The sequence below is a fragment of the Sapajus apella genome, unplaced genomic scaffold (genome assembly GCF_009761245.1).
Source record: "Sapajus apella isolate SASKATOON/1434 unplaced genomic scaffold, GSC_monkey_1.0 scaffold152, whole genome shotgun sequence".
NCBI classification, from domain to species: domain Eukaryota; kingdom Metazoa; phylum Chordata; class Mammalia; order Primates; family Cebidae; genus Sapajus; species Sapajus apella.
Window position 1 is genome coordinate 1,623,492 of NW_022437092.1, and position 10,616 is coordinate 1,634,107.

Genomic DNA, 10,616 nt, shown 5'->3' on the forward strand with positions numbered 1-10,616 from the left:
GCAGTGAGCCAAGGGCGACAGAGCAAGACTGTCTCAAAAAGAGAGAGAGAGAGAGACAAATGGACACTGCCCACAGGCAAAGAAGGGAGACGGACCTCGGGTTGGGGCTGCCAGCCTCCTGCCACCCCTCCCCTTGGCTCTTCTCTCTGTCCCCGCCCCGGTTTCCTGGCCGTCAAGACTAGACCCCTCCTCCACCATGGTCCTGTCCCTTGTCTTAGGGAGATCCTTACCGGGAACAACCTCCTTGGTTCAAGGCCAAAGCCCTCAGAGGGAGGAGTGGGAAGCACAAAGGACCTACAGGAGGTGTCTGGAGAACCCCCTCCAACACAGCCACAACGTCTCCTGCCTGATGACCCCACCCCCAACATTACAGCTGTTCACAGTCATCAAGAAGAAGGATTCCGGGCTGGGCTTGGTGGCTCACACCTGTAATCCCAGCAATTTGGGAGGCGCAGGTGTTTGAGACCAGCCTGGCCGACATAGTGAAAGCCCGTCTCTACTAAAAATACAAAAATTAGCCGGGCGTGGTGGCAGGCTCGTGTAATCCCAGCTATTCAGGAGGCAGGGGAATTGCTTGAACCTGGGAGGTGGAGGTTGCAGTGAGCTGAGATTGTGCCCCGGCACTTCAGCCTGGCAACAGAGGGAGACTCCGTTTCAAAAAAAAAAAAAAAAAGAGAGAGAATAAAGAGTTTTCTTTTTAAAAGAGACGGGAGCCAGCTCACACCTGTGATCCCAGCACTTTGGGAGGCCCAGGAGCTGGAGACCAGCCTGGCCAACATGGTGAAACCCGTCGGTACTAAAAATACAAAAATTAGGCCGGGCGCGGTGGCTCAAGCCTGTAATCCCAGCACTTTGGGAGGCCGAGGCGGGTGGATCACGAGGTCAAGAGATCGAGACCATCCTGGTCAACATGGTGAAACCCCGTCTCTACTAAAAATACAAAAAATTAGCTGGGCATGGTGGTGCGTGTCTGTAATCCCAGCTACTCAGGAGGCTGAGGCAGGAGAATTGCCTGAACCCAGGAGGCGGAGGTTGCGGTGAGCCGAGATCGCGCCATTGCCCTCCAGCCTGGGTAACAAGAGCGAAACTCCGTCTCAAAAAAAAATAATAATAAAAATTAAAAAAATAAAAAAATTAGCCTTGGTGTGGGGCACCTGTAGTCCCAACTACTTGGGAGGCTGAGGCAGGAGAATTGTTTGAATCTGGGAGGTGGAGGCTGCAGTGAGCAGAGATCACACCACTGAACTCCACCCAGGGCAACAGAGCAAGATTCCATCTCAAAAAAAGGAAAAAAAAAAAGAAAAGAAAAAGATGGAGATGGGGGTGTCCCTGTGTTTTCCAGGCTAGTCCCAACTCCTGGGCTCCAGCCATCCTCCTGCCTCCCGGCTAGCTGGGACTACAGGCAGGAACCAAGCTTTTGAGGAACCTTGAGAGTTCTGGACCGTCAGAGCCCCACCTTCCCGGTCCACCAAATGGGTAGCCTATTCACGGGGCCATGAATTAGCGTTATCACCAGTAATGCTCCTGTTAACACCTGTGCTCCCAACTCTCCTGCCCAGGTCCCAGGCATTCTTCTCCTTAGAATGATGCCCCGCAGGCAAGGCAGGGGACAGGCCACTTCCCTCAGAAGGGCCTGGACACCCAGGTGGAGGTGGCAGATAGAGAGAGCCGGGATGGATTCAGTGGCTCACGCCTGTAATCCCAACACTTTGGGAGGCTGAGGCGGGCAGATCACGAGGTCAAGAGATCGAGACCATCCTGGCGATAGTGAAACCAAATGGTGAAACCCCGTCTCTGCTAAAAATACAAACCTGAGCTGGGCGTGGTGGGGGGCGCCTGTAGTCCCAGCTACCCTGGAGGCTGAGGCAGGAGAATCGCTTGAACCCGAGTGAGCTGCGATCTCAGCGAGAGAGGGCGCCCCACTCCAGCTCCAGACAGAGGGGTGGGAACGTGACCCGGACCCGGGGTGGGTGAGAGGGCGGGCTCTAGAAGGTGAGGGCGGGGGGGGCCTTCGAGAGGGCGAGTTGGCCGGGATCAGGCTCTGAGGGGCCCTATGAAGTTAGGCTTGGGGGCGGGCCCGGTCGGGGCGGACCTTAGTGGGGGGCTGGGCCTTGTGGGGACCGGACGCAGTCCCCTGGCGTCTAGGGAGCAGGCGTTTGTCGAGGGCCCTAAGGGGGCGGGCTCTGAGGCGGGTGGTGGGGGGCAGTGGGGGCGCGCCCCAGGGGAGCTGGGCTTTTTGAGGACCGGCTTAGGGGCTTGGGGGTGGGCCCCGTGGGAGCCTATATGGGCGGAGTTTAGAGGGAGCGCGCCCTGGGGAGCAGGTTAAGGGGCTCTAAGGGGCAGGGCCTGGGGCGGGGCCTTGGCTGGCTCCAGACTGTGGGTGGGGCTCTCGGGGGGCAAGGCCTAGTGGGGCTGGGCCGGGTCCCGGGTGGTGGGGGTGGGTTCGCTCAGGTCGGGACACTTGGGGTCCCTCATTCGCCTTGGGGTTATGCCAGAAGTTTATTTTGGGCCTCAGTATGCCCCTTGGTGACATGTTAGGGGCCAGGAAGTCATGTATTTTTTGCGGGGGTCTCGCCGCGTCACCCAGGCCGGAGTGCAGGGGCGCGATCACGGCTCACTGCGGCCTCGAACTCCTAGGGCTCAAGCGATCCTCCCATCTCAGCCTCCTGAGTAGCCGCGACTACAGACTCACTACACCACACTCAGCTAAGTTGTTTTTTTTTTTTTTTGTAGGGACGGTGATCTCGCTTTGTTGCCCAGGCTGGTCTCCATCTCCTGGGCTCAAACCATCCTCCCGCCTCGGCCTCCCAAATACTGGAATTACAGGCGTGAGCCTCAGTGCCCGGCCGGGCCCAGGAACTCTGAATGCTCCTTCCTAAGCCGTCCGCAGATGGGGGGACGGGGGGCGGGGCGAAAGCATGCTCCCCCATCCCTGGTCACTGCTTGGCTGGGGGATAGGGGTGCATAGCTATAGGCCTGGGGCACCTGAGGCGGGGAGGGGGGTGGTCGCCAAACTCTGTGCAATCACTGGAGTAACGGAGTGGGGGCCATTTGAAGAATGAGGAAATGGGGAGGCGCCGCAGCCTGTTTTGAGGTCCGAGGGGCAGCCCCCACGTGGCTGCGGTCCGTGCGCTCGCTCCGGAAGTGTCCGAGTTCAGATGCTGTGCTGCGGGGCAGGCGGCGGGAGCAGCGCCCTCTCTGAACTTCCCCCCTCTCCCTTGTTGATTGGGAACTGTACTTGCAAAGCGGAGAGACCTGACCACTCCCCCCAGGCGCCCCCAATCCCGGCTGTTGTGGTTCCTAAACGGTCGTGCCCGGAACCCAGTGAAGCTCCCGGAACGTATTACATTGTATTAAAATGGCTTGTTTATCTCCACGTTGCATCAGTGGCCCCGGGGCCAGGATCCTTGGTTGCCAGACTTCCCGGGGCCACTTGGAATGCCGCCTCCACCTGGGACTAGCAGTGCCCTTTGGCCTCAGTCTCCCCAGTTGACAAATGGGAGGTCATGTGCACCTCCAGGACCGCTTTGTGAATTACTTAGGGGACCGCCTTGAAGCCAGCACTCCCGGGGCTACAGCTCCATCCCCTCAGCAAAGGCTACATTTTATGTACTATCATTTATATTTGCCTTGTGTTTTCCCAGATTGGCACCTGAAAAGGGTTTGTTAATTTCATGAGCAACAAGGGGTCCCTTACTCCCTCCTCCTCTTCCCCTTCACCCTCTATGATTCCCTGCCACCTACGCGCTCCCCCCCACTCCAGGTCCAGGAGAGTTTGCCAAGGGTTTGGGGGAACATTCAACCTGTCGGTGAGTTTGGGCAGCTCAAGCAAACCATCGACCGTTGAGTGGACCCTGAGACCTGGAACTGCCGCCCTCCTGCCGGTAACTCTGACCTTCCAGATCTAGGGGGACCAGGGGATCCCCTGTCCCAGCCTGGGCACACCCCCTCCCCTAAGCCACAGCCAAGGTCACAATCAACATTCATTGTTGTCGGTGGGTTGTGAGGACCGAGGCCAGACCCACCGGGGGATGAATGTCACTGTGGCTGGGCCAGACATGGATTAAGGGGAATGGGGACAGGGGACAGGACCCCAGCTCCACCCCCAGAGTAATTCAGCCTGTTTTTTTGCCCAGACCCCAGCCACTCCTCTTTGGAAAGGAGAGCCGGTGTCTGGGATCTGGATGGACTCTGGCTGGATTTGGGACTATTGGAGGGTTGGGTGGGGGGTACACAGGTTAGGGTAGGGCAGCTAAAGTCCCTTCTTTTTTTTTGAGAGGCAGAGTCTCGATCTGCCACCCAGGCTGGAGTGCAGTGACACGATCTTAGCTCACTGCAACCCCTGCCTCCCGGGTTCAAGCGATTCTCCTGCCTCAGTCTCCCAAGTAGCTGGGACTACAGGCACCTGCTACCAAACTGAGCTAATTTTTGTATTTTTAGTAGAGACGAGATTTCACTGTGTTGGTCAGGATGATCTCGAATTCCTGAACTCAAGTAATCCTCCCACCTCGGCCTCCCAAAGTGCTGGGATTACAGGCGTCAGCTGCTTCTCCAGCCTAAAATCGTCTCTGAAATGTGGGTGGTGAGCTCTGCTCCCTGGAGTGCTCAATCGTTTTGTTTTTTAAATTAGAGACAAGCTCCTGACCCTGAGATTCCACCGCCTGGGCCTCCCAAAGTGCTGGGATTACAGGTGTGAGCCACTGTGCCTGGCTTTTTTTTTTTCTTCCAGACAGTCTCACTCTGTCACCCAGGCTGGAGGGCAATGGCAGGATCATAGCTCACTGCAGCCTCCAATTACTGGGCTCAAGCGTTGATCCTCCCGCCTTGGCCTCCCCAGTAGCTGAGACCACAGGCATGCACCACAGCCACCTAGCTTACTGAAAAAATGTTTTTGTAGAAACGGGGTCTTGAACTTTGCTAAGGCTGGTCTCCAACTCCTGGGCTCAAGCCATCCTCCCTCAGCCTCTCAAAGCGAGTTACAGTGCCTGGCCAACAAAAGTTTCTTTTTTTTTTCTTTTTTTGAGATGGAGTCTTGCTGTGTTGCCCAGGCTGGAGTGCAATGGCACGATCTCTGCTCACTGCAACCTCCACCTCTTGGGCTCAAGCGATTCTCCTGCCTCAGCTTCCCGAGTAGCTGGGATTACGGGTGCTACCACCACGCCTGGCTAATTTTTGTATTTTTAGTAGAGACGGGTTCACCATGTTGGCCAGGCTGGTCTTGAACTCCTGACCTCAGGTGATCTGCGGCGCCTCGGCCTCCCAAAGTGCTGGGATTACAGGCGTGAGCCACCTCAGCCGGCCTAAAAGTTTCTTAAATGAATGGATGGGTGGAGGAGGTGTGTAAGGAGGATAGCCTCTCTCCTCTGTGTCCGAGTCCTGGGCACACCCTACCCTCATGGGACTGAGCTGGGGTCCCATCTGGGGAGGACACTGAAGAGGTGTAGGTAGTAGGGTCCCCTTCTAACAGCCCAACCTGCACCTCTGCTAACCCCCACCTCCCATCTCCAGAGGGTTCTTCCTCACCCCTCTGCACCCCCAGCCAAGGAAGGGCTCCCTCCCCAGCACCTAGTCTCAGGGGGCTCCAGTAACTGGAAGGAGGAGGCAGATTTGGTGCTTTTTTAAATTTTTTTTTTTTTTTTTTTTGATAGAGTCTTGCTCTGTTACCCAGACTGGAGTGCAGTGGCTTGATCTCGGCTCACCACAACCTCCACCTCTTGGGTTCGAGCAATTCTGCTGCCTCAGCCTCCCGAGTAGCTAGGATCACAGGCGCCCGCCACCACACCCAGCTAATTTTTTTTTTTTTTTTTTGTATTTTTAACAGAGACAGGGTTTCGCTATTTTAGCCAGGCTGGTCTTGAACTCCTGACCGCAGGTGATCCAGCTGTCTCGGCCTCCCAAAGTGCTGTGATTACAAGCATGAGCCACCTTGCCAGCCTGGTGGTTGACTTTATAAATAACTGCATGGGCAGATGGCTTCAAACCTGTTTGCTCATCCATGAAATGGGGGTCCCACTAAGAAAACCATGTGAAAATTCTTGGAGGGAGACCAGAGCTGGGGGCATGCGGCGGGACCCTTCCTCCCTACCCACCCCCCAACCAGCCCGTGAGCCTGGAACCTCCACACCCCTTTCAGAGGCAGCTGGAGGATCAGCAGCCTCCCCCGGACTGAACACACACAAAGAGCCCAGGGGCACCTGGCCACTCCCCGCCCAGGGGAAGGAAGAAAAAGTTAGAAAGAAGTTACTAAGTTACTGGTAACTGCTAGTCTTTGGGGGTGGGGTTTCCAACCCTTCCTCCCCATCCACCAGTGGGGCTGGAGGGCAAAGGACTCCTACAAGGAGGGGAAGCAGGGTAGCCCCCCAATTCCCTGGCGGTGTGTACAGGGGGGTGTGAGGCACATCTTTGGGTGTCCCCCCACCTGTGTCCCTCTGGCCCCCAGCACAGCCAGAGGCCATGCAGGCCCTTGGGAGGTGCATTAATGGGGCACCAAGCCCCCCTGTGACAATAGGGAACCTCCCACAGCCTGCTCCTCCCTCTTCACACCCACTTGGAAGTAAAAGGAGGGTCGGCCAGCCCAGACTCCCAGGCTCCGGAGAGGGGAAGGAAGGGGCAGCAGAGAGGGACAGAAGGCGGGAGCGTGGGCCAGGCAGGGTTTCTTGTCGCTGTGTCTCCCAGCTATGGGGACCTTTGACCTGTGGACAGATTACCTGGGTTTGGCAGGCCTGGTTAGGGCTCTGAGTGGGAAAGAGGGGCCTGAGACTAGGCTGAACCCCCAGCCAGAGCCAGAGGAGCCAGTGCCAGAGCCGGTGCCAACACCAGGACCCCAGGAGGAGAAGCACTGCCTGGAGCCCTCGCCAGCTCCCGAACGCCTGTGTTCTTTCTGCAAACACAACGGGGAGTCCCGGGCCATCTACCTGTCCCACGTGCTGAAGGACGAGGCTGGCAGGGTGCTGTGTCCCATCCTGCGGGACTACGTGTGCCCCCAGTGTGGCGCCACGCGTGAGCGCGCCCACACCCGACGCTTCTGCCCGCTCACCGGCCAGGGCTACACCTCCGTCTACAGCCACACAACCCGAAACTCGGCGGGCAAGAAGCTGGTCCGGCCTGACAAGGCGAAGACACAGGACTCAGGCCACCGCCGAGGAGGAGGAGCAGGTGCCTGCACAGGTGGCTGGGGGGGGGACCTGTCCCAGGGTAGGGGCTGAGCCCTCTGTGAAGTAAAATTAGCCCCAGTACCTTCCTCCAACCGTTGGGGGAGGAAGGTGGGGAGAGCTTAGAACAGCAGTTTATTTTATTATTTATTATTACTATTTTTTAGATGAGTCTCGCTCTTGTCTGCCCCAGGCTGGAGTGCAATGGTGTGATCTCGGCTCACTGCAACCTCCGTCTCCTGGGTTCAAGCAATTCTTCAGCCTCAGCTTCCTGAGTAGCTGGGATTACAGGCCCCAGACACCACACCCGGCTATTTTTTGTACTTCTAGTAGAGACGGGGTTTCACTATGTTGGCCAGGCTGGTCTTGAACTCCTGACCTCAGGTGATCAGCCCACCTTGGCCTCCCAAAGTGCTGGGATTACAGGTGTGAGCCACAGTGCCCAGCCCGCAAAAAAGACTTTTATGATTTTATTTTTACTTACTTATTTTTTTATTTTTATTTTTTTTGGGATGGAGTCTCACTTTGTCACCCAGGCTAGAGTTCAGTGCTGCTATCTCAGCTCATTGCAACCTCTGCCTCCTGGGTTCAAGCAATTTTTCTGCCTCAGCCTCCCGAGAAGCTGGAATTACAGGCATGCACCACCATGCCTGGCTGATTTTGGGGGGCATTTTTAGTAGAAACAGTGTTTCACCATGTTGGCCAGGCTGATCTTAAACTCCTGACCTCAAGTGATCTGCCTGCCTCGGCCTCCCGAAGTGCTGGGATTATAGGCAGGAGCCACTGCGCCCAGCTGGTTATTACAGATACAGAAAGAAGAACTGACCGGGCGCGGTGGCTCACATCTGTAATCTCAGCACTTTGGGAGGCCAAGGCGGGCAAATCACGAGGTTGGGAGTTCAAGACCAGCCTGACTAACATGGTGAAACCCGTCTCTACTAAAAATACAAAAATTGCCCTGCCGTGGTGGCGCGCACCTGTAAACCCAGCTACTTGAGAAGCTGAGGCAGGAGAATCACTTGAACCGGGAGGTGGAGGTTGCAGTGGGCCGACAGAGCAAGACTCTTGTCTCAAAAAAACCAAAACAAAAGTATGAAAGACTGCCTCTGGGAGAAGACAGTGTTCCCTGTGAGGTTTGATGCTGATGCGGTCCCGCTGGGAGATGCTGGAGGCTAAAAGGACATAGAGAAGATGGTGTCAGAATTTTCCGTTTTTCCCTTTAAGCCGTAGGTAGTAGGAAAACTTGCTTCCCTGGGCTTAGAGGCCGGGGCCGGGGGAGCCCCCACCACCGCATTGGCACAGAAAGGCTGCCCGCGGCCGGCCTCCCTGGTTAACTTCTGGGGGAGCCCAGAGCACGGCGGCCACGAGAGGGCAGCATGGTCGCGGAATGGGAACTCCTGCGCTTTGTCTCAGCTCTGGGTCCTGGCGGGGCCTCCCGACGGAGCCGCGGACGTAACGGGGTCGCTGTCTCCGGAGCAGCCCCTGGGTGGCGCCAAAGCCCCGGCAGCCCCGGAGGCCGAGTCCTTGGGTAACGTGGGGAGCACTGAGTCATCGCCTATGATTAAGCATTTCTCTCCCTCCTCCTCCGCCAGGTTTCAGAGGTGCCGGGAAGTCTGAGCCTTCGCCCTCCTCCGGCTCTCCTTCCATGTCCACCTAGGAGGCCGGTGCGGGGAGGCCGCCTACACCGGGGGAAGGGCACCTGGCCTCTGCTGAATTTCCAGGAAGATCACCTTAGGAGGACCGTCCCTACTCCCAGACCCTTCCCCCAGTTTGGGCTTGATCCCTGGGACGCAGGTGCTGTCTGGGGTTGGCGAAGGAACAGCTGAAATCGCCCCGCCCTTTCTGCCATGGTGTGTTCTGCCCACAGCTGCCATCTCCTGGACGCTGGGCAGCCAGTCAGCACTCAATAAATGCTTATTTATGGATCAGCGACGGACAAGGCCTGGTCTTGGGACAAGGTGTAGTGTGAACCTTGCTGGGAATCCTGTACCCAGATCTCCCCTTGTTCTCTGAATTCCGGGATCCTGAGGTGCCAGGGTGGGCTACTTTGTGCAGAGAAACCTTGGGGTAGCCTGGGGGATGGGTTCCAGCACCTCAAAGCCAGATTGAGATCATGAGACCCTTTCTGTAGACATTTGGTCTTTCCAAACTCCCCTCCAGCCACCCCCTGCACTGACATGTAAGATGGGTGGACTCTCCCCATCTCACCCCCAGCCCTGTACTGGAGGTGGGGGCTTCATTTGAGGAAGAAATTGAGGGACAGCTAGACAGAGACCCCCCCCCATCCTCCTTATGAAGGAAGGTGAATGTGTATGTTATGGATATACCAGTGAGAAGCCGAGCAGTTTAGAGCAAGGGAGGGACACTTAGGGGGCAGAGAATGGGACCATGTCCTGGGGGTTGGGCAGGGGTGGGGGCCTGGGTAGGTTTGGGCAGGAGCGGGAGAAAAATGGGGCTCTGTTACCCTGGCAGGGTAGGGGGATGGGGAGTTGCATGTGAGGGAATCCCCACACCCCTGCCTGCCTCCTCCGCCCCAGATCTTGTACTGCTGGGGTGACAGGTGGCAGTGCTTAGGAAACCAGAGTGCCCACTGTGCAGTCCACATTCTACTCGGTCCACAAACCGGCCTGGGGTCTGGGCGCTGGGCCCACACAGCCTCCTGCGGTCTGGGCGGGGAGCAGGAGGCTTTCCGACTTGAACTGGAACCAGAGGCCCTGGGGATGGGGGTGGGCCTTTGCAGACAGCTGGGGCTTGGAGGGGAGGAGGGAGGGGGAAGAGGAGAGGAGACCTGGGGGACTGGGCTCACACCGAGGCAGGCATGTCCTGGAGGGCAGGGGCTCATACCCGCCCTGCTCTTTCCTCCCCTCCTGCATTGGGTCACCAGGGTGTAAGATCACAGGGCGGGAAGCAGATCCTGCTTGAGCTGTGGGAGCTGGAGAGCAGGAGTCATCGAGTGCTTCATGATGGCAAAGGTCCAGTCAGCCTTTCCGTGACAGGTTTCACAGAGGCATAGTTTGCTGTAAGCCGGGAGTGACAGCAGCACCGATGGCTGCTACAGGATTGTCATCTGGCTGTTGTGAGGCTTGCGTGGGATGAGGGGAAGCACGCCTCTGGCTGTGTTTGCATCATAACAACCTCCCAGGATGGCCCCCTTCCTGGCTCGGGCCTGCAGGCAGCTTGTCCGGTGAGGGCCAGGCCACCCGAGCGCTGGACTCAAACCCTGCAGCCTGCTGATCGCCAGGCCGTCTCTTCGGCTTCCGCTCCACAGGTACCTGCGTGAGTGCTCAAGGGCCTGCATAGACACCGGCACACGGTCACCTGGCCCTGGAGACTCGACCCCCCTTGCTTTCCCAGGGGAGCTGAGGCATAAAACTCGCAGAGGGTGGGGGGAGGAGGAAGAGGGTAGAAGGTTTGTGGGCAGAATGTGAAGGAACTGAAGGCTCAGCCCCAAACACCACATGGGGC

General features: G+C 57.4%; 1 protein-coding gene across 1 annotated transcript; it reads left to right on the forward strand.

Annotated features, from left to right (window-relative positions):
- Positions 1–5,858: 5,858 nt before the first annotated feature.
- Positions 5,859–9,074, forward strand: NANOS3 (nanos C2HC-type zinc finger 3). The gene is made up of 2 exons (XM_032265785.1): positions 5,859–7,155; positions 8,744–9,074. Exons 1-2 carry the CDS (start codon positions 6,678–6,680, stop codon positions 8,806–8,808), a joined length of 543 nt encoding a protein of 180 aa, XP_032121676.1. The 5' UTR covers positions 5,859–6,677; the 3' UTR covers positions 8,809–9,074.
- The last annotated feature ends 1,542 nt before the right edge of the window (positions 9,075–10,616 follow it).

Coding starts and splice junctions, on each gene's coding strand:
- NANOS3 (XM_032265785.1), top strand. CDS start 6,678: ATGGGGACCTTTGACCTGTGGACAGATTACCTGGGTTTGGCAGGCCTG. Junction 7,156..8,743: donor CCGCCGAGGAGGAGGAGCAG/GTGCCTGCACAG, acceptor CTCCTCCGCCAG/GTTTCAGAGGTGCCGGGAAG.